Source organism: Ammospiza nelsoni, chromosome 11, assembly GCF_027579445.1.
Source record: "Ammospiza nelsoni isolate bAmmNel1 chromosome 11, bAmmNel1.pri, whole genome shotgun sequence".
Classification (NCBI taxonomy): domain Eukaryota; kingdom Metazoa; phylum Chordata; class Aves; order Passeriformes; family Passerellidae; genus Ammospiza; species Ammospiza nelsoni.
The window spans coordinates 16852365-16875076 of NC_080643.1; the positions used below are offsets into that span (position 1 = coordinate 16852365).

Genomic DNA, 22712 nt, shown 5'->3' on the forward strand with positions numbered 1-22712 from the left:
TTTCGTAAGGTAACATGTATCCTGCTGATCTGAGCAATTTCGTGGTTTGCAGTGGGGTTCTGCTGTTCCTTCTTGGCTGAGCTGGGATTTTGAGGGGGAGAGGGTGTTGTAGCAGTTTTCTACATTAACTGGCATACAAATGTTTGAAACCTGGGCTTACTGTGTGTGTTTTGATGGTGTTTCAGCTCGCTGAGGAGACCGGAGCAGCTGGAGCAGGCCGGGGGCCAGCGGTCAGCATCGCCCTCGCTCGCACAGACTGCCGGCAGCTCCCAGAGCCCGCGGGAGATGCGGGGCCGGGGCCAGCCCGCGGCGGCGGCAGAGGGGCCGCGGAGGACGCTGCAGGTGGACGCCAGGAGCCAGGGCTCGGGCAGGTCTCCCTCGGTGTCACCGGAGCGGGGCAGCACCCCCACCTCGCCCTACTCCGTCCCGCAGATCGCCCCCCTCCCCAGCAGCACACTCTGCCCCATCTGCAAGACCACAGAGCTCACCTCCTCCCCCGGGCAGCCTAACTTCAATGCCTGCACTCAGTGTCACAGCAAGGTCTGCAACCAGTGTGGCTTCAACCCCAACCCGCACCTCACCCAGGTAATGCCTCCTCTTCCTCACGCAGCTTCCTGGCTGCTTCGGGTGGGTTCTTGCTTTCTCCAAGCACAGAAGTTGCACCTTTGCTTTTGGCAGCTGCAAAGCATTGACCAGGAGCAAGGGTTCTGCTGGTAATAAGGGAATAACTGTGATAATGTGAGCTTTGATGAAATGGGGCAGATAAATTAGTTGAAGGGGGTTGGTAGATTAGCAGGGCTCACTCTCTGTTGAGACGCCCCAACTGGCTGAATTCTCCATTGTCAAAATTGTCCCTGAGTCAAAGGACTGTACAGCCAGGAGGGGAGCAGGGGGCTGCACTCCAGGCTGAGGTGAGGATGTCTCAGTGTCTCAGCCCTGACTCACAGCAGGTTCTGGTGGGCTCCAGCCCCGTCACGCTCGGCGCAGGGAGGGCAGCGCCAGGAGTCGTGCACGACACGCGGCAGGGCCGGGGGAGGAGCGCTCCCTCCGTGGGATGTGTGACACGGATGCTCTGGGGCTGGGGGCGGACCCGGCAGCGGTGCCGGAGGTGGTGCTGGGGCTGCCTGAGGTGAGGGGCTCCCTGTGCCAATCTTCAGGTCACAGATCTCCACGCAGGGTGGGAAGTGACTGGATGGATTTTTCAGCTTTAAGAGCCAAGCCGCAGGGGTTTCTGATCTTAAAACAGAAACTTAAAGCTGCACTTTGAAAAGCAACTGTACCACTCTAGTGCTTGATAAGACAGGATTTAGGCACTGAAGCCCCCTGGATACCCAGCATTTACTGCCAGTAGCCATTTTGTGGTAAGCATGCAATGCTTGCTCCTGATGCTAGACACAGCAGTGTCTAAACATCCTTGTTTGAGGAACTCCTGCCTTCCAGTCCTTTATCCTGATGGAAGAAATCATAGAGTTATGGAATGGTTTGGGTTGGAAGGGTTGTTGAAGATCATGTAGTTCCAGCCTCCTCCCATGAGCAGGAATACCTTCCACCAGACCAGGTTGCTTCAAGCTCCATCCAGCCTGGCATTGAACACTTCCAGGGATGTGACATTCACAGCTTCCCTGGGCAACCTTTTCCAGTGCCTCACTACACTGATAGTAAAGAATTTTTTCCTTTTATCTAGTTTAACATACTGTCTTTGAATTTGAACCTGTTCCCCCCTGTCCTGTCACTACATGCCCTTGTAAATAGTCTTGCCCCATGAAGGAGATACCCCTGCTATAATGATGCATAATTAGCTGGTTCCTGATATTACTTCACAGGTATTTACTTCTGCAAAGATCCAAATAAGGTCTCAGATCTTAATAAAGAGCCCTGAGGTGGAAATTCAGAGTCCTGCAAAGAAATGCCATGGGCTACTTTTCTGTTTTGCTTATAAGTTTCATCTTTAATTAGATTTGCCAATCATTAATTTGGTGTCCAAGCATTGCCTTGAAAGTTGTCCAGTTACTCTGAACAGTATCAGTTAACAAGGAAACAACAAAATAAAAATGCAATAGTTTCTCAGTTTCTGGTCTTTTCTCTTCTGCTTTACCCACAATGGACTCTACCCTGAGTCTCTCTTGCAGATACCAATATTAAAATATGTCTGTGCACAAAGACTTTTCTTAACTGCTCTAGGTCACTTTGCTCTTGGCATCTCTAGGTCTTTGTGCCCTCAGAAATGTGTTTGACTGCAGAGCATTTTTAAACATCAAATCAAAAAAGAATTGGACCTGAAATGGAAAAAGAGGTTGTTTTTTTGGTCTGTCCTGAGTTTAATATGCATTTCAGCAGCAAGCAACCTTATGACTTGTAAGTAGGTCGTTGTGGGAGCTGGGGGATGAAAACAGTTGTCCAAGAGAAGTGTTTGCAGCTCATGTTAGCAGCCTGTGTGATGGGCTGGCCGGGGGAGCAGCAGTGGTTGCTGCCTGGTTGGAAGTGTGACTCATTTTCCTCAACATCATTCCTTGTGCTGCTATTCCAGAGTCACATAGAGAGGTGCCTGAAGCATCCTGGTGCTGTTACTGGGGGGTAGTGGAGGCAGCTGGAAGGGCACTCTGTACCTTGGTGGGTTGGGAAGAATCTCTGCAGGTTTCCTGTTCCAACCTCTGCTCAAAGCAGGGAAGGGATCTCAAGGCTGTACCCCATTGGGTCCTGGAACCTTCCAAGGGTCAACATGCTGGGCCCAGCTGCTCCACTGCCTCCCCTCACAGGAAAACATCCACACAGTCTGATTCCTCCAACCCAGCACGTGCTGCAGGGTGGCTGCACAGCATTGCTCATGAGGTGTTGTGTTCTCTATTTGCATTTCCTTACGAATGTACTTTCGTGTGTATAGTTGCTACTGCCACTTTGTGCTGCAGTAGATATGAATTTGTGACTTCTTTCTGCTTTCAATGCTCTCTAGCAGGATTAAATCATCAAAAATACCACATTTTCTAAGAAAATCAAACCCAAGAAAACCAAAGTTGTGTTTTGCTTGGTAAATCCTCTCCTGTGCAATCTGTGGAAATGCCAGAAACCACTGGCATGGTGAGGTAGGAGCCACAGGGCTGGTCTGGCATAATGATCTCTCAAACTGTTTTGAGAGTTGTATATAAATATGAATCTTGTATAAACACTTTGTTTTCATCAGTCTTTTACTTGTATATATATATCCATAGTGTAAAATAGCTTTTTGTAATATAAATTTAAAGAAAAGAATAGACTGAGTGTGTGAGCTGTAATCCATCAAGCCTTATCTTGCCACTTTCAACTCCAAGAGCAGATTTTTCAGAGGAGGGTTGACTGCACCACCTTCACTTTGTACTTTGGTAATACCTTCTCCTCAGAAGCACATAATTCCTTTGAAATACTATTTTTCTTTGGGTGTTATTTTATTCCTTTTTGTTTGGCTTGATGGTCATTTTATCTTAAAAGCAAGTAATGAATTTCTGTGCTGACGAAGCAATCAGCTCCTGTGGCATCTTGAGCTGATCACTTGCTGAGAAAAACAAAATCTCTTTTTGGGTTTTTATTTCACTATCTGTTTATTCCTTTGAGCAGCAGCTCATTCTTGTTTCACAAGACTGGGCAAACAGAAGTTCCTGTCTGCTGCTGGTGTCACTCATATTTTACATGTAGATAATGATATTGTTCCCTCTGTTCATCCTGCGCCCCAAAATAGCTGCTGTCATCGTTTTCAATTTGGTCGTGTGCTGGTGAGCTGCTTTCCTTGTTCATTCACTTACTCCTGAAGGTCAGTGCTCTTGCCATAGACAGTTATTTTAAGCAAGGAACGGGAATTATCAAGCAGGGAGCAATGGTGGCACCATTAAAGACAACAAGTTTTAAAATAACGTGCTAAAACCTAGCAGTTTGTTTCCAGTCCTGTGCAGAAAATAGGTTTTTGAATGGAGATGTGTTATTTTAAGTGCAACATTGCAGCTTTCGCATTCTAGTATGATTTTTAATTTCTCATTAAAACTTTTTTTCTACTTTTCCTCTGTGTTGTCTCTGAGGGTGTTTTTGGACAGCTTGTTCTGCAGGACCATACCAGTGATGCTGTCATCTGCTCCAGGGGGAATAGCTCAGTTTCAAACCAGTACAATAGGTTTAGAAAATCCTCTTTTTATCCATCTCTCACTTTGTTCTGCCGCTCCTGTGGCTTTTGCCTGACTGATCCAGCAGCATGTTCATCTGATTGGATTTGCTCTGTTTGGTATCATAAGGAGTAACCTGCAGGCATCCTTTCTGCTTCTCTGGGGTTTTGAAGTGCTGGTGCACATTGCTAATTTGATAAATTAATTTCTTCTTCAGTCTTCTCTTAAAATTTGTTGGGTTTCTTTTAATTTGTTTTCTCACCATCCTAAACGCTAAACCAAAAACACAAACTTGAGTTTGATTTTAATCAAGAACAGCAGCACAGCATTAAAACATGTGCTTTAGTTAGAGCTGAAATGAAACTCAAAATGCCTGGCTGCCTAATAGGTCTGCTTGGAACCACCTGGGATTACAGGAAACCTTTCTTGTCTGCCTTACATTTCTATTGTGCCTTTTTCAATTTGAAGTAGTGTTTATTAGAGGCAGTTTCATAAATATTCAGATGCACCTCCCTGAATAAAAGGAACATGTTTATACATGTGTGTTCTTTACCAAATTACTTTCTTTTAGAAGGCCTTGCTTTTGTCCCTGAGCTGTTTTGATTTTATTTGCTGTATTTGTGCCTGTATTTATGACTTATAATTGTTAAACTTCAGTTCTGCCCCATGTTTTTAGCTCCACTTAGGAAGATTGAAGAGGTTCTTTGTATTTTTTTTCTATGAATATAATGAATTATGAAATATTTAAAATTTTTGAGAGCAAATCTGTTCCCTGAATGCTCTGTGCTGTGTAAGCTCATCACAAACCTTTGGTCACGGGCCTTCAGCAAGCAAAATGTAAAAAGTCTTAAGGAGAATTAAAAACTTGCTGGTTGGTTTCCCAACAGTGGTCAGGGTTGTTTGACAGGAGAAGAAAATTCTCAGCACCTCTTGAGTTATCTGTAGCATGAGGAGGTAGCCACAAAAATAATTTAAAGTTTTTAAATAAATGTTTAAATTATATTAATGGAAAACAGACCATCAGCTGAGGAGATGTGACTGAAATAATGTGAGCATTGTGTAGGGCTGTGTTTATCCTGTCGTAACCTCGCAGCAGATGGTTTTCTGCTCAGTAGTATAAGAAAATTTGGGTAAAGTGGAAAAAAGTTGTGGGAAGCTGAAGGCTTCTGGATGCTGAAGGCTGAAGGATGCTCTGACACAATGCAGAGCATCTTTGGTGGGAGGAGTGGGGCTTGTTGGCACTGGAGGAATGTCTGTGGTCCAAAGCCTTTTCCAGCCTGGCTGTACTGTCAAGAGTGGTGCCTGCCCACAGCATCACCTCAGTCATTTAGCAAATGACTGAAAAAACCTCAAATATTGAAATTGTGAAGCTCTTCTTACACTGCTTTCAAAGGACCCCATTTCTCATTTGGTCCATTGTCCCAGTTGTGCACATTGCACCATGTTGGTCCAATTTTCAATAAAACCCAGCATATTTTTGAGTTAGGAGCCCAATCTAATTTATTTACCCTGCAGGAGACTTTGGCTTGACTAGTGACCACTGGTTCAGAACCCCTGCAAGGCAAGGGCTGTGCTTAGCAGGCATGGGAGGTTATCAGTTCTACATTAAACCAATGTTTGTTATTAATGGCAGTGAATTCCCATCTCTTCCTCTCATCCATCTCCTCTCCTGCCTGTCATTCATTCAACATCCAAACATTCACAGGTCTCTGATGCTGTGCAGGTGTGGGTAGAATCCCTGTTGGCATCAGTGCTTTCACCCAGGGCTGAGCACTGAAGGACTGGATGAAAACAGGGATCTACTTTGCGATAGATAATTCAACATGAGTATTGTGAGAAATTTGATCTCCCTTGTTTCTCCCTGCCTTTTCAAGCAACCAAAGCGTTCTTCACCTCTTTGGATCTTTATTGAGAAGCCATGAGGCCATGCTGGCATGACATTTCCTAAATTTCTAAGTTTCCTCTGGGTGCATCAGCTCCATGTTGGATGTAGCTCTTTGCAATGGGAGGGATGGCAGAGGATAAGCTGTGACAGTGATATTACATTTACACAGTCTCTTCTCTAGCTGAACAAGGCAAAGCCAACAAAGTTTTCTCCTGCTCTTGGGACCTCAACAAGTGTTTGTTTTCCTGGCCATGAAGCACCTCCAGCCTCAGCCATTGGCACATGTGTGGTCCTGCATCTCCTGCATGTCCTGCACCTGTATTATTGTGCTCATGGATAAACACAAGGCTCTGTTTAGAGGTTATAGTTCCCTCTCATTTTAAAGAATAGGTGTTGAGTCTGAAAAATAAATGTTTCTCTGGTCTAGCATCCCTTGGGGCATTTCACACTGGTGTCATGCTTGTGGTATCTGTGGGGAGATGGGGCTGGCTCTGTCAGCAGTTGTCTTTCCTTGTGTTCACCTGTCAGCAAGTTCAGAGATGTGTTTTTTCCTCCTGTGATCAGATCAAACCCCTGGATGCCCTTGGGCAAGCCGTGTTTTTGTTCTGCTGTGGTGTTAGACAGCTTTCTGTGTGTGTACGCGGTAGGTTGTACCCTATTTTCATCCAGACCCCTGTGCTGCTGAGTCAAGTTGCCCATTTTAGAATGATTTGTCTTTTGAGATCATCCTCCTTCACCATATAGCTGTAAAAATAAATCTGTCGTTGGCATTACGTTGCAGATCTGGGAGAAATTTTCCATTGGATCCTGCTGTGCCATAGGAGTGAGATGTGTGTTTATTCCAGTTTTTTCTTTGTTTTTAGCAGAGCTTCAGCCAGCAGGGACCTGCATGGACAGTGGGTGATGCTGTTTGCAGGAGCTGGGGCTTGGCATGCCTGCTACCTTCTCCTGAGGATACAGCAATTTGGGCTGCAGCTGCCTGGGCAGGGATGCTTGGCCTCATCTGCTGCCACAGGGCTGCTCCATCCCAGTGTCTGAGGTCAGCATCTGCCCCATGGGCAGGTGGGACCAGTGCTTTCTGCCCTACAGCTCTCCTCAAGAGAACCCTGTGACCTGGGCACTAAAACTCTGCTCTTTGTGGCTGCACAGAATATTCTGTGGATTTTTTTATGGTGAGAAAATATTGATAGGAACATGGGATTTATCACCCTGAACTAATAGGTTGTATGTGTATGCATATTTGCCACGTTTTAGCCCTTCCTCACTGTTGTCCTTCACCTCTTAATCCATTTATCCCTACACCAGGTGTTCCATCCTGTATCTGCAGCGTTGCAGTGAAGGATGTGTCTGTTATCCCTTGGTGGACTTTAATTTTTTTAATGGGGTGATTAACAGTGAATGAAAGAACTCAAATGGAGCTGGAGAGTAGCACACTTGCTCTTGCTGAGCCTTTCTGTTTAGAAATGGCTTATTTGCCTTTTGGCCCCTGCTGCAGCCCGAGCAGGAGCTTCTCCCAGCCATCCACAATGACGAGCGACTCATCTCTTTGACAGATCACAATTCAAGTTAGAGCCCGTGAAAAGAAAAAGCTCATGAGTAATTCTGGCTGTTTCTCCCGATGTGCCGCCTTTTGCTGTGCTCTGCGTGGATGATTCAAATAATGCAAAATTCGCTGGCAGAAAATGTCAAAGAAGATCTCTGCTAAAGGCTTGCTGGTGGCTGAGGGGGCTGGTGCTGCTCAGGGTGGGTCCCCTCTGCTCACGGCAGGTCCGGCTGAGCCACGGGGACCCAGCAGGGGCTGTGGTGACATGTGAAATTGTTCGGAGGGCACGGGAGAGCCTGGCTTCCCGCGGGCTGCAGCGATGCTGCGGTGCAGAGGGGTAATTAAAACAACTGCAAGAGAAGAGGAGCCCTCCCGAGGGATGGGAAGTGGCCTCCTTTCCTCTCGCTTTATAAATGCCGAGCCCAGCGAGCCGCACGGGCTGAGCCCCGCGCCCGCCTTCCCTCGGTACATTAAGTTACAACAAGCTGTTTGCTTGGATGAGACATGGTTTTCCTCTGGCTTCCAACTCCCAGATCACTTCATCATTAAAAAGAAAAGCCAGCTGAGGACTGGAAGCGGCTGTCAAGCTTTCCATCGTGGAGCAGGGTACCGAGTCAGCGGCTCCCTGTCTCTGAGAGCTTTGCTGTGGCTCCTGCTTGCTTTCCCTCTCTGTCCCTGAACATCCCCGGGCAGAGGGATAGGATCCCTTACAGCCCGTGGTGGTGGATGGGGATATTTTGCTCACACGGGTGCTGCTCCAGGTTTTCCTGCGGGTCGAGTGTGTGAATTCTCTCAGTGCTGGAGTCGCTCAGCTCCTCTGGCGCACACGCCGCAGCCCCAGAGCCGGAGCTGCGCAGGGCTGTCTGTGCAGCCCAGCCCTCGCTGTGCGCCCCGCTCTGTGGTGTGTGCTTGCTGCCGGAACGCTGCGCTGCCTCGGGGAGCGCTTAGGAGGAAACTTCAAGAGCTTTCAGTGCTTTGATGGGGATTGAGTTAATCCTAGCTGAATTCATTCCTATTTACGGGCTTTCTACAAGCTGCAGAGAGCAGGGTGGTTGTAATGGAGGGTGTCAGGCGCTTTAGCACCCACTCTGCACCCACCCCTACGGCGCTGTCCCAGGTCTGCATCTTTGGTGCAGCAAGGGGTGCCCAGTGGGACAACCCCAGCGCAGGAGATGTTGTGACATGGCTCTTCCCACCTTGAATTATGGTGACATACAAGGTCTGTCTGGTCCTTAAAGACAGAGGTGGTGGCATCTTGTCAGTGTCTCTTGTAACCTGAATTTAGCTGATCACCAGTGCTATTTTTAGAGCTGCGTGGGCTCCCACCACAATGAACCACCTTGCTTCTTTCTGGCCCTGTCTCTTGGCCATGGTCACATTTAGATGCTAAAAAGGGATTTACATAGTGTGATGGGCTGAAAAGCCTCAGAGATTTCTGAAAGCAGTCCTGTGTACGTGCAGGTGTTTGTGGAACAGCAGTTATGCCTGCAGAGGTATTTCTCACCATCTTAATTCAAGCCTTGCTCCCAGACCTCACCCTCCTGCCATACCCAGCTTTTTTCAGAGATATGGTATGTAGCTGTGCTGCTGGACAGCCCAGATCTGAGGGGTATGGTGCTGACAGACTGTGAAAACTGTTTTAACTCTGATTTAAATGGTGTTTTATCTCAGCTACAAACCTTTTGATCAAGGACAGCCAAAGGGGGGATATTTCCATTCTGGAGTCAGTTTATGTTGTAAATAGACTGTGCCGGTGGCATGGCTTTCTGCTTTGAGTAAATCAAAGCCAAATTGTTAGAATGGCTCTGGAAATCCAGGGAGCAAAATGTGATCTTAATGGAATGGGAGTAGACTATGCAGCAGGCTGGTGAGATTAAAGGTTTGTCAGGAGTTAAGGCATGTATGTAACGCAGCACTACACCAGCTAGAAGTTGTTTTTAAAGACTGAAGAACAACAAGTGTGTCCCTCCCCTTTCTCTCTTGCTCCCTGCCCTGCCCACTTTGATGCCCATCTCCTGTATCTTAATTGAGCCCAGCTGTTTGTGCAGCAGCATTGCAAAAAACCTTCAGGATGAGAAGTTTTTACATTGACTTTTTGTTCCCTCCTCAGCTCCTTTGCCACCCCCTTGCTATGTCCAAGCTGAGGGAGCAAACTGGCCAGATCCTCAAGTTGGAGACCTCCAAGAATGAAAGAAAGAGACCTGAGCAGCAGGCAGGAGAGATGTGCCCACCAGTCCTACAGAGAGGAAGTTCTGGTGCCCTCCTACCTCCAGCCACCTCTCCCCTTTCCAATGAGCACAGCCCAGTATTCCCATTAGACGGAAGCAGAAGCACAAACATTCGGGCTCATCTGTTCAGCAAAGCCCAGATTATTCTGAATCATCCAAGTCCTTATCAGAGCGCTCCAGCCGGCGCTTGCATCAGTCACAGCGCGGCTGCCGGAGTCGCAGGCAGCGCTCTGCCCCTTTTAATTGCCACAAGCCAGCAGCTATTTGAAGCCCTGTCCCCAAAGAGCAAACGAGCTTGTCACTGCTCGTAGCTCAGCTCTGCAGGAATCGCAGGATCAGCAAGCGTTCCCCATTAAAAGCCTGCTAAGGATGCAAACGTACAGGGCTGCACGTGTAGTGCTGCACCCAGCTGGGTGGGATGGAGTGGGCACTGCTGAGCTTGGACCTAGGAGTGAAAGCTCCCCTTGGGGTTTTAGTTTTGGGGTTTTTTCCCCTCTAATTGCAGAATACCCTAGAAGCTGTAAAGGGTGTGTCCCTGTGACTCCTTGAATATGAGGTTCCTCCAAAAACAGCTTTGTCATGGCTCTGAGCTGCTCACTGGTTCTGTTCAGACTCTCCTGTTCTCACAGGCATACCATGTTGCCCTTCCTCCCCACAAGACTGTTCTGATCTCCTGGAAGGCACTGCTTGCTGCCCTTTCCCCTTGAGAACCTCTATTTTCAGTATGATGCCCACTAGATAAAATACCAGGTCTAGTGGAGAGGTTTGGCTAAAAACTAGTGGTCTGTGTTAAAATTACTCTGGGGACCTGAGAAAGAGTTGAATTACCTGTATTTCTGGATTCCTCTGAAATAAGGAGCATACTTACTGTAGGAGAGGCCTGTCCTTGGGTTCACCTGCCTCTGTTTTGCCCACATGCTCTATGTATTGCAAAACCTTTCAAGCTTTGTAAAAAGCAAATACTCTCAGTATTTGATGGAGCACATTATATAAGTGCAAGACCAACAGTTCTGGGATCCATCCCAAAAGGTGAAGCCCAGTTAAAGTGAGCCCTTGTACCCCATGCATGGTGCTGTCATCTTCTCCTCAGCAGCCTGCTCAAGGGACCTTTGGCAGACTGGGACATGAATCCTGATTCTTCTTGGGAGTACCAAGTCAGTATGAAGATGCTGGGCCAGGCCAGTTAATGCCCTGAAATTTATTTTTACACACTCTACCTTATGTTGTGACCTGCCATATTAATTTTCCAGCTGATATGATTGTGGCTTTCAAATTGGAGAGTGCTTTGAGAACTATCCCCAAACAGGCATGCTGCTGCTGCCATCTGTCTTTGAGCTGCTTCTGGGATCCCACTACTTGCTCTCAGCAGACAATTGTTACTGCTTTATTGAATTAGGAAGAAAAAAAAATCCAACTTCTGAAATATAACTAATTCCAGGTGCTAAGTCCCTTTTGAAACCAGGGGAAGATGTTGGAATAACAATGCTTTATGCAGATCCTGAATGTAAGGTTTTTGCAGTTCTGCCCAAAAAAGTCTCATGATCTGATGGTTTTGAATGACATGTCATGTGGAGAACTCTGAAGAGCTCTTCTGCACTGAGGGATCTCCAACCAAGAGCCAAAATTGGGCAATGTCACTCTTACAGTAAAAACTGCAAGCTTCCGTGCCCTTCCTAATGATTTTGGCCAGCTCAGGCTCTTACCCCAAGTCACCCTTCTTCTCCATCCAATTCCTTTTCCCGTGTCTTCCAGCTGCAGGCACTTGCCCAGTGCCATCCAGCCTGCATCCTGCTGGGAAGCAAAGATCTTGGCATGGCAGGACCCTCACCCTTTGGGAGCGGGTCACTGTGCACCAAAGAGCAGCATCCCCATGGACTGCGCGCTGTGCCGCATCCCAATGCCTGCTGCACCCCGTGCTTCAGACCTGCTCCTCCTTTTCTTTCTCTGCAGTGTGCCAGGAGTCAGCCCACGCCAACAGACAAGGCTGTGGGCAGATAAAAGCTATTGGGAAGGTGGTGTTTATTTGGATATCAAATGTTTTTCCCTCCTGGTGCGTGGATCCTGCTGCTTGCCGCTTGCTGGCCAATCTGTGCCTTCTCTGCCCGGTTTGAGGCAGGTTGGGGCTGATTGCTTGCAGTCAGCCTGGCTCCCACTGTTCAGCTGGGTGTTTTGATGCATGATACTTGAACATCAGAGGCAAGATCTCTCCAGCTGAACCCCCAAAATGAGGAGAGCTGTGGTCACTGCTGCTGTCTCACCTGCAAAAAATGAGCCCTGTGGGTCATCAGAGTCAGTCCTGTGGTGATTACACCTGGCTTTACAGTCAGGGCATGACAAGAAGTTTTAGTGTTTCTCTTCAGAAGGGTTTCTGATTGGCATTGGGGCAAATTAAAGCAGGGTGAAATCAGCTTGAACTGTGCAGTTTGCTCCTCTAGTTTTCTTGCTGTCTGGATGGACATGGAGCACTGCAGCTGGCACTGCCTGTGTGCTGCTTGTTGGAGGTCTTTCAAAGGAAAGCTAAGAAGCCCTAGAAGAGCATTTGCTTCTGCATTATTTTTGGTATTTTACCTGAGTGATTTCTATTGTAGTGCTTTTCTCTTTTGTAGCAGTTTGTAGTCTTAACTGCAGTTGAGTACTTGACCCTTTATTTGAGCTGAACTAAACTGGCTTTTGTTGTAAGCTTGCCCAGGGTTTTCAGTTGTGCTGAGGTGTCCTAAGCAGGTTACTCTATGGTAATCCTGTGGGCCCCCATTCAGGAAGGCTGCAGAAAGCTCCTGAATGGGGTCACTTCAAATTTTGGCTTGGGTTGTGACAGAAAAGACAATCTTTCAAGTAGCAGGATTCTTTTTCATTAAGAGTTTATTCACCTTTCTAGTGTAATGGTTTAGATCTCCATGACAATGCTGACTTCAGCTCAGCAAGCAAAACATCATAGACTAGAATCCCGGAATGGTTTGGGTTGGAAGGGACCCTAAAGCTCATCTCATTCCAGTTCCTGCTGTGGGCAGGGATACCTTCCACTAAACCAGGCAATTCCAAGCTCCATCCACCTTGGCTTTGAACATGTCCAGGGATGGGAAGTTCACAGCTTTCCCCGTCATCCTGTTTCAGTGCCTCAGCACCCTCACAGTAATTAATTTCTTCCCAATATCCTCTCCATTCCTGCCCTCTTGTCAGTGTGAAGCTGTTCCCTGTTTTTCTGTCCTTGTAAAAGGTCCCTCTCTGGCTCTCTTGTAGCCTCTTCAGGTACTAGAAGGGGCTCTAGAGGCCCCTAGAGTCTTCTCTTTCTAGGCTGAACAACTCCAACTCTCATCAAATCATGATTTGAATGACCAATTTTAATATTGCTTTGCAACTAGCTTTTATTTTTTTGATGACAGGGTGATTGCTCTTGTAGACTTGCTGTCAGTGAAGTAGCCCCTTCTTCAAGGCTAAATAATAGCTATAAAAATAATAATAATAATAGCTATAAAACCCCAATTAAAAGTGATGTGGATTTACAGGTATCTATGCAAACTGATTGTTTGCAGATTCTCATGTAAATTTTATTTAGTAGATAATGACTTATGTCATTATGCCAGGTGTATTTAGATGTCCAGGTATATTTGAACAGGGATAGGAGTTCCAACACAAAAAACCTATTCTAATTTATTTAAATTAGGTAGCTAGTGACTGGACAAGCTGTTTCTGGGAAGGGGTGTCCAGGCTGGTGGAAATCTACCCAGTGCCTCTCCTCTGCTTCTCAGAGAGTCATAAAGAGGCTCAAGGTTTGTGGTAGGGCCCTGAGCCCAGTGGGAAAGCCCCTTGCATTTGTCTGGGGTCACTGGAGCCAGGAGCTGCTGCCTGCCCCTCTGCCTGGTTCATTTCCCCTCTGCCCTGGGAAGGAGCTGCCTGGGGTGGCTTTGTCATGGGTTTAGGATTAACCCTCCTTCTGGACTCCCTCCAGGTAGCCTTCTCAGGACTCTTCTATCCAAGCATGGTAAGTTCTGGCTGGATGGGACCTTTCCTCCCCCTGGCAGTGCTCCTTCCCTTATCTCCTCCCTGGCACCCTGAGTGTTGTCCCTTGTGGCAGGCCCTGTGGGCCTCCATCCTGCAGCACTGCATCCTGCCGTGCCTCACTGCAGCTCTGCAGCTCATCCCCACCATATGATGCAATTCCTGGGAAACCAGTACAACCCAGGAAGGGCTGTATGGGACACCCAGCTGTGCGCAGACCATGAACAGGAGGGGGGTGTGCTGTGCCTGTCTCCTCCAAGGTGCACACCCATACTTTGTCCCTGTTCCATTTGTTAATAATTGCATCCTCTCAGCAACGATAACCCAGTGAACGTCTGGCCTGTCCAGAGGGTTTTGTGGAAGATCAAACCTGCCCTGGGCAGCCTATTGCTCCTTTGACCAGCATTTAGTACTCAGAAGGATGTCTTGGGATCATGGCATCTGCTTGCATTTCTTTTGCTGCAGCCATAGATTTGTGTTTCACAGATTGTGTGGCTAGCTGGATTATAAATTATTCATGACAGGCAACTTATCGTGTTTATCTGGAATAATTGAGCAATTAAGTCTGTTTAGGTATGTAAAAAGATTGTGCAGTGGCTTGTCTATCTTCAGGCCCTAAATTCTGCAAGAGCATTTGTTACATATTTAATCCAGAATAACAACAACAAGAAAAAAAGAAAGGCAGAAGATACACTCTGCTTTGATGCACTGATCCACTATGATGTGTTCATTCACACAAGTTTTTCATTCCAGTGGCTTCACTCATAAATACACACTAGCTCAGGATAAATTAGACTTAACTTGGCTTCTTCAGTCTGGAGAAGGTGTGAGACCATAACATCAGGTCTGCAACCCTGTCTCTGAAAACACTTTGGGCTGTTTATGCCAGCACCAGAATTGTTTTTAGTGTTTAAAACCTTCCATCCTAGACATGTGGGTCAGAGGATCACGCTCTTCTCTGCCCTCATCACTGCTGTGTTGTACTCAGATGTTGATGCCGCCAAGGTAGTGCAAAGTTTGGGGGTGAAAGGACCTTTAAATATTCAACAGTGTTTAGTTTAGTCCCTGAGCTACAGCCATTATCTCCCATTGCTGTAGCTGTCCAGGAGGGTTCCCAAAGGAGCTGGAAGCTCATGAGCAAGGGACCACTCAGAGCTGAATAAATGTGAGCCATGCAGTAAATGGATGATTTTATTCTGTGTTACTAATAGGAAACTGGGCTGCTTTTAAATTGATCTGTTCCAAGTCTATTTACTGGGAGAGCCTGTGCTCTTTATAGCATTATAGCTGTGAATTGCATAGCTGCTGCACATGACACCCCGAGGAGCCCCGTGGTCTCATGTATTCCTCTTCTTTGGGCAGGAGGTACCAGGGAATGGAAAGTTTTGAGCTCCTGTGCTCCCTCCCAGGCTGCTATTTTAGTTCTGCAGGAGACAATGAGTGAGCAGGACCGGAGGCTCCTGTTACTCAGGACGTCCGTCCTTCGGCTGGCGGCAGGGCACGGGAGCAGCAGCAGAAAAAGGCAAAGCAAGCCATTAGGCTTTCCTTGGCCGAGGGGCTCCCGTGGAAATCCTGCATTACGGAGCCAGAGGGACCTGGGGCTGCACTTAGAGCACCTCGGCGTGCAGAGCTCGCTCGGGAGGTTGAAGCCCGGGCTGAGCGCCCTGCCCGGCCCAGGGAGCAGCATCCTCCCAGCACGTACAGACGTCCAAATCTTTCATGCGCTCCTGCGGACGAGGAACAAAGGCTGTCTAAACAGCAGCTAGTGAGGCAGCAAATCGCACAAGAAACCTTCCCTAATGAACTGGAAGGACTTGTCCCTTTGCCTGGGGCGGCGGCACTGCCGGTTTGCTTAGCTAGGCAGCGCCTTGTTTGGCGGGGGACCCGCACTCCGGGGGGAGCAGAGGAGCAGCGCTGGCTCTGGCGCTGGAAAGGTTTCCTCTGCCCATCTGCTCCTCTCTGCCAGCAAGGGCAAGCAGTGAAGGAGGGGATGCTCTCACTTCCTGAGGAGCTAGCCATGGGGGATGCTGCCGGGGAGCACCGTCCTGCCTATGACGGCGGATCGAGGTTAGTTGCAAAGCTGTTGGGCGTGCAGGTATTTCCTTTGGTCGTGTGCTTCATCCCTGTGTCCGTGCTTGCATGGTGCAGGGAAAGATGGACCAAGCAGCGAGGTGCAGGTGCTGGAGGTTGTCTTTGAAACTGCAGAGCCTCGTGGGGGTCAGCGCCTCCTGACACCCTTTGGAGACAGGAGATGTGCTCAAGTAGCCTGGGGTTGGTTCAGGGAGTGCTAAGCAGAGAAAGGAAACTGTTTGAGAAGTGACTCATAGGATGAAATGGCACTGTCTTATTTCGCAGCTCGATTCTCTGGACAAACGCACTTTTCCATCTGTTATTTGCAGGGAAGGAGATGAGTTTGGGGGTTGGTTCCTCTCACTCGCCAGCAAGCGAGCAAGTTGATTATTTTCTGGCAAGCATTAGCAGGATGATTACTGACGGCTCCGGTGGCTTCCCCTTCTTGGGCAGGAGTGCCAAGGACTAGATTTTATTTATATTGAGATGTTTGAAGATAAAGATGAGCATAAGGTGGCCTTTTTGACAAGTGACTCAGTGCCTCTGTGACCAATTCCCCTGTCAATTAAGTGCTGAAACAGTCCTAATTGCACATTTTCTCTGGAGCCCTGGATTCTCCTCAAACTGTGCTTTAGATTTGGACCAGGAAGCTTCAGCCCACGCTGCCTGCATGTTTGCATCCGCCTCCTCTCCACCTGGATGCAGGCATGAATTGTGGTGATGTCTTGACATGCAGCCTGGCCCTGGGCACACAACAGCTCCTGCACCCTGGGCTGCTCGTGGTCCTCCCAAGGCACCTCAGGAGACCCCATCTCCTGGTGGTTATCTGTGCCCCTCAGGTCAGACTCTGGCTGATACCCCACATCACAGCCTCCACGGGACGCTTTGCAGGCTCCTCTTCGCATTTGCATGTGAGCTGTGCACTGATCCAAACAACCAGGGCTGTTTTTCCTGCCCTTCACACATGAGCTCCATGGCACAGGATCATGGAATGGTTTGGCTTGGAAGGGACCTTCAAGATACCTCGTTCCAACACCCTGCCATGGGCAGGGACACCTTCCACTAGACAAGATTGCTCAGGGCCCCATCCAACCTGTGCCTCAAACACTTCCAGAGAGAATTTAATTTTGCTATAAAACAAACTTAAAACTTCAGATAAAGGTATATATTTGTCATGCACTCCAGTCTGGGATGGTGTAGGAAATCTGATTCACATGGTACCTTTAGTTTTTTTCCATGCATCAGCAGCTGCTCCAGGATTTGCTGAGCTTTCCCTGCTCTCCTGCAGCCATTCCCACCTCCTGCTTTCCCAGCAGTATCCCAGCTCCCCACAACTTGCTGTTCCTTCTGTTCTCTAGCCAAGGGCTGCCTTCTAGCTCTGCCTCTTCCCTTGGATCAGGATATTGTTTAATTGCAGTGTGTCTGTGGCTTTGGCTGAGCTCAGTGTGACAAGTAAAACACGAGATGTGCCCCCCAGAGAGCTCCTTGGGACTGGACCTGGCAGGCACGGATGGAAGGGACGTTTCGCTGACTGCTGATTTTGTGAGACAACATTCTTCATGTGCAGGCAGAGCTGCTGAGCTGAAGACACTTAAGGACACTCTAGACAGGGCACTGGCAGCTCTTGGGAGAGGCCAGGCTGTTGCAGTGTTCCTCCAGGATAAGCCAGTAGCTGCCATGAATGAAACCCGTCTCCATCCAGTCAGTGATCCTGCTGTTGAGCCTCTCTGTTAGTCTGATTAGCACAGTACCTTCGTTACCCAGTTCCAGCTGGGGTTATTTTTACACTCATACTGGTGCCTGCAGAAGGCAGAGGGAGCTGTGACCTTGGGGTGCATCTGCTGGAGGGTGGCTTCATCTGGGGAAGGGGCCCATCAGGGCTCTTGGATTTGAAGACCTGCTGCCTGAGGCACCCTGTAATGCTCTTCCCAAACATATTTAGGGAATTTTTTTCAGGATTTCAGTTTTGTAGAATTATTGAATACACAGGTTTTCAGCAACCCGGAGAAAACCCACATTCCTTTTCTGTTCTGAATTCCCATGAACTTGGTTTCTATTTTTTCAGCTTGTTGTACATCTCATCTCATGCCAAAGGATGAGTGTGGGTTGTATCTTCTGCTGAACAAAGCTTCTTTTCTCTGTCCTGTCCGAAATGGTCACCTTTGGGTGGGATTGATCATGCTGGACTCAAGATGACTTGGGACCTGTTCTTCCAAGTCTAAAATGATTGTTTAAAGCAGGTCAGAGGGCCTGAGCCCAATGGCCTCCTCTGACATGGGGGTGTACAGCTAGCAAGGTCAGTGGCTTTGGCTTCAGTGAGGTCTAAATGGGTAGAGCTGGTGAGGAACCATTCCATTTCAAATCTCCAAAGTCATAAATATGGTAATCTAAATATGGTCTCTCCATTTTGGTTTTTTTATTCTTCTGTAGTAGGATAACATCCTGGGTGACCTCCAAATGGTCCAAAATAAACAACCCTCAGCAAAGACAGAATTGCTCTTAATTATAATCCTAAATTTTGGCGTGAAAATATCTTGGATGTTCAATTACGATTTTTTTCTGCTTACAGTGCTCATTTTAAAGCTTCTGCCCACTGCAAAGGCTGAACTCTATATTCGAGATACTTTTAGAGCTGTATTGTCTTACCACAGGGAAACAAAACAACCTGCACATAACCAGCACTCCCTCACATCTCCTGGTAACAAATACTGGGGATGGGCTATTTTCACATAGTCTCCTAAAATAGTGGTGTTAGAATAACTGCAGAAGCCTTACAGACTCAAGCTGTGTCTGTATCATTTCAGATCCCTTTGAAACGTGTGCTTTTCTTGATGTTTTTCTGGATGATTTGGAAACACAGTGCACAGGGATAGATCTTGGTCTCCCTTATGTACCTGCTCTTCAGAGGGTCACAATCTAGCCCACCATGCCTGTGATTTTATACGTGTGTGTGTATATGTATATTCAGTTTATAATTCTTATCAATGTTTAAATCTGCATTGGGCAGAGCCAGCACATGCTGTGGATATTCCTGCTGCAATTTTTTAAAAGAAAACGCTGATTGGAAAGTTTTCATTCCTAACAGGATTTGCAAATGGTTGGTGCTCACAGGACAGCATTGAGGGGGGAGGCACATCTGCCAGCTGTGACCCAGCAAGCACTGCTACTTGCTGACCTACCCATGCATTGGGGAATAATAAGATTTGGAAGGGGGCTTTGAGGAATATTCTGGGGTGTTGGAGGGCTCTGTGGTGGAAAAGGTGAGGCTGGTGGTTGTAGGTGTGTTGGGAACTGGATGGAGGCTAGGGCAGGTCATGTGTCAGACACAAACATTCCAAATGTCCATACAGATGGGATGGTTCAAGCTATCAAAGCTTGTGAGACCAGAACAGGCACAAAATACCCTATAGATGAAAGGCCTGCAAGCTTTACCTCCCCGAGTCTTCTGCTGAGCCCAACAGCATGTGTATAATTTGCTTTAATGGTTAGAAACATCTGCTGTTAAAAGTGATGCTTAATATATTTGGCTTCAGCTTCCAGTCATTAGTTCTTTTTATGCTTTTTTCTGCCTAATTAACAACCTTTTAGTACCTGATATTGTTTCCACTGAATGTGCTGCTATATCGTAATCAAGTCACTTCTTAATCTTCTCTTTGATAAAGGAAAAAGATCAACCTCTTCAATTCTTCTCTCATTTCAGACATTTTCTGCATCCCTGGAATCACTCTCACAGATCCGGCCCGCATCTCCCGCAGTGTTTTACTAATCTCCTTAAAATGTCGGTGTGGAGCCGCGCAGGGCTCTGGAAGGAGTCCCTTGGTGCTGGGAGAGGAGGCTCAGCCACCTCCTCACTCCTGCTTCCAGCTCCAGGCTTCCTGCATGGATTGAGCACAGGTTTGCTAGGCAGTAGAGGCTCATCTTCATCGATACTTAATATAAGGGCAGCTGGAACAAGATGATCTTTCAAGTCCCTTCCAACCAAAACCACTCTGATCCTGTTGTTTTACCAAACCCCCTGTGTGTGAGTGGTGCTGCCTGTAGTGAGATGATGATACCTTGGCAGTGGTGAATTCTTGTTACCCCCAGCTCAGCCAGGTAACCTGTCTGAAATCCATTTAGCATATTCACTATTCATATTCTATATAGTGCTTTTTATTTTTGTCAGCATGTCATACAATACTAGGTCAAAACACCTTTTGGACATCAAGGATATTGCTTCTGTGCATTACTAATATCAGATGTGCAGATAATAAAATCAGGTTTGCTTTGCTGTGACCTATTTTTCCTAAACCCATGTTGATGGGCATATTTGTGTGTCCTTCAGTTCTCTGCACTTTCTGCCTTGGACAGATGTCTGTCTCCCTGTCCCCTGCAGGCCATACCTTTGCCTTCTTCAAGCAGAAGACTCTTCAGCCTACTAAAATTTCCTCTTAAAAATGAACATCAGCACACAGCAGTTTTCTTAGTTCTCTTAGAGCTCTTGGATGCAAAATTATTCAGTTCTGCCAAATTTAAATATCTTCTGGTGCTGGTAGATGTTGTTGGATGTTCTTCTCGATTGCTAATAGGATGGAAATGCTTCATCCTCATAATGAGTGTAATCCTTCTTGTTCCCAAATGTTCCAGGACAGTGATTACAGCATGTCCATCATATCTGTCTCATTAGCATCTCTTCCATCTCCACCCAGTGATGGACTCCCATCCTTTCTAGGAAGAGTCTGGGTGTAAATCTTTACTAATCCAACCCCTGAAACTTTTGATTTGGTGATGAACTGGGCAAACAGGACACAGAAATAGATGGAATGGGATTATTTAATTATTTGCATCACCATCCTCTAAATGCTTCAGATTCATCATGCAAGGGGAAGGTGCCTAGAAAACAGTAGAGAGAAATAGGGGGAAAGAGTATGAAAAGAATGATTTTTTCCTACTATTTCTTTATCACCCAAGCTTTTCCCTTCTCCTTTCTCCTCCTTGGGGGAAGGATCTTTGGCAAGACAACTCAGCCCTTCCTCTGCTATCTTCCCTGCAGCATCCTTTAAGTTGTCTTTGATCTGTGTAACCCACACGGTGTGTCATCAGTTGCATCAGTGGAGGCCGGCCAGGCAATTTGTGATAATCCCAACTCAGTTTACATTTCAAATGCATGCTCTGGGAGCTCACACCCCACTGTATTTCCTGCAGCTTTCTCCTGCTCCCCAGGACAGATGTTCCACAGCAGTTCCTCACCAAGTCACCAAGGGCAATTGGATGCTCCTATCCCATCTAAACACCCCCTGGCTTTTTCCTGTCTGGGTGGTAGGTTCATTGTGAAAAGTGAGACATTTACAATGATCCCGTTGTTCTGCAGCCCTGAGCTGAGGGAGGTCCTGGTGGGCTTGTCCATGAGCCATACCCAGCTCCTGTGGCCCAGGCACAGTGCCTCCCACTGCCTGGGCTTTCCTGGAGGAGCCTTGGCCAAGGGCAGAGTGGGGGGCTCTGTGTGGCACAGGGAGGGAGGGGAACTCCTCTTCCCTCAGTTTCCACCTCACTAAGGGTCTTAAAGTGCGGGTAAGGAGATTATGTGGAGAGGGAAGATTTGAATTTCTTGCATCCTGGGAACAAGAACCTGAATAGAATGGATTGGTTCTCCCTTAATTTGAGCTGATGGGGATGGTGGGCAAAGCTGATGGGATTTTGGTAGACACTCTCTTGAAATAGAACTGTGGGGAAAAATTCCAGGGGGTGTGAAAGCAAAAATAACACAAGAAATTTTGGATGTCAGAAGAGAGACAGCGAGACCCTAAGAAATTATAAAAACTAAAGTACTATTTTCAGGGACTAAATATAATGTGGCTCCTTTGGAACAGCTTGGAGAAACGACAATGTAGCACAAAATTGCTGGGGAAAATTGAGGCTGTTTTCCCTCGGCTCCAAGGAAGGACTCGAGCGGAGGCTGGTGTAGAGAGTGGCGTGGGAGCTCATCAAGTACAGGGATGTCTGGGAAAGGCACAGAGCTGATGTGCAGCCAGGCTTGTAAGGTGATGGGGAGAGCTTTGCTGGAGGCAATGCCAAGCCTTGGCACCCAGCATGTGCTGGGCAGAGAGGGGAAGGGGTGCGGTGGGCAGGTGGAGGTTTCATCCACCCCCGTGAATTTGAACCCATCTCTCCTAGCTGATCTGAATTTCCTCAGTTTTAAAAGTTATTATTTGAAGGCTGGCATTTATGAGAACCCTTCTGGGCAGGAGACTTGTAACAAGGGATTTAGGGCTTATCTGCCTCACCTCTCAAGGACTTGTCATTGTGTCCCATCATGAGACCTACAATAACACCCAACTGCATCTCTGCAGGCAGCTCCTGTGAGCAGAAAAAGGTTAAAATGTGCCTGTTGTGTGATTGGAGTGTAGGGGGAAAAGCCCTGTGGCCAGGTTATGAATCACCCATGCCTCCAGCTGTAGGACCAAAAGGCCACACAGACCTGGAGCTGCAGGACTGGGCAAGGTGATTAATGTCTCTGCAGTGGGGATTAGGCTGAGCCTTAGAGGTGATCTGTAACACTGGAATGAAGAGATGGCTTCCAGAATGAAAAGCAGGAAAATCCACACCTCGTGCAGTGGATGCAGGCCTGTGGGATGTGCAGCCTGCAGGGAGTGCAAGGGCCAGGAGCTGTTGGGGGCTGCCCCTCCCAGGCTCCGTGTCTGTTTGTCCTGGGTGCTGCTCTTTGGGAATGTTCTGGTCCTTTCTGCCACCTTAGCTGCTTGTCTTGGAGAAGTCTTTTGCAAGCAGACCTGGCCATCCTGCTGACTGTGCTGTATATTAATGCTTGTGGAGCTGCTGAGCATCCTGGTGATTCCTCATACGGAAAGGCTCTACAGCCTCTTTAATTA

At 47.5% G+C, this 22712-nt stretch overlaps 1 protein-coding gene across 1 annotated transcript in view; it reads left to right on the forward strand.

The window, feature by feature from the left end:
* The window catches only part of BSN (bassoon presynaptic cytomatrix protein), an 87451-nt gene that overhangs the window by 21303 nt on the left and 43436 nt on the right, over positions 1-22712 (forward strand). Inside the window, exon 2 of the mRNA XM_059480426.1 lies at positions 186-585. Within this exon, the coding sequence (XP_059336409.1) occupies positions 186-585 (400 nt within the window). The remainder of the gene's footprint in view (positions 1-185; positions 586-22712) is intronic.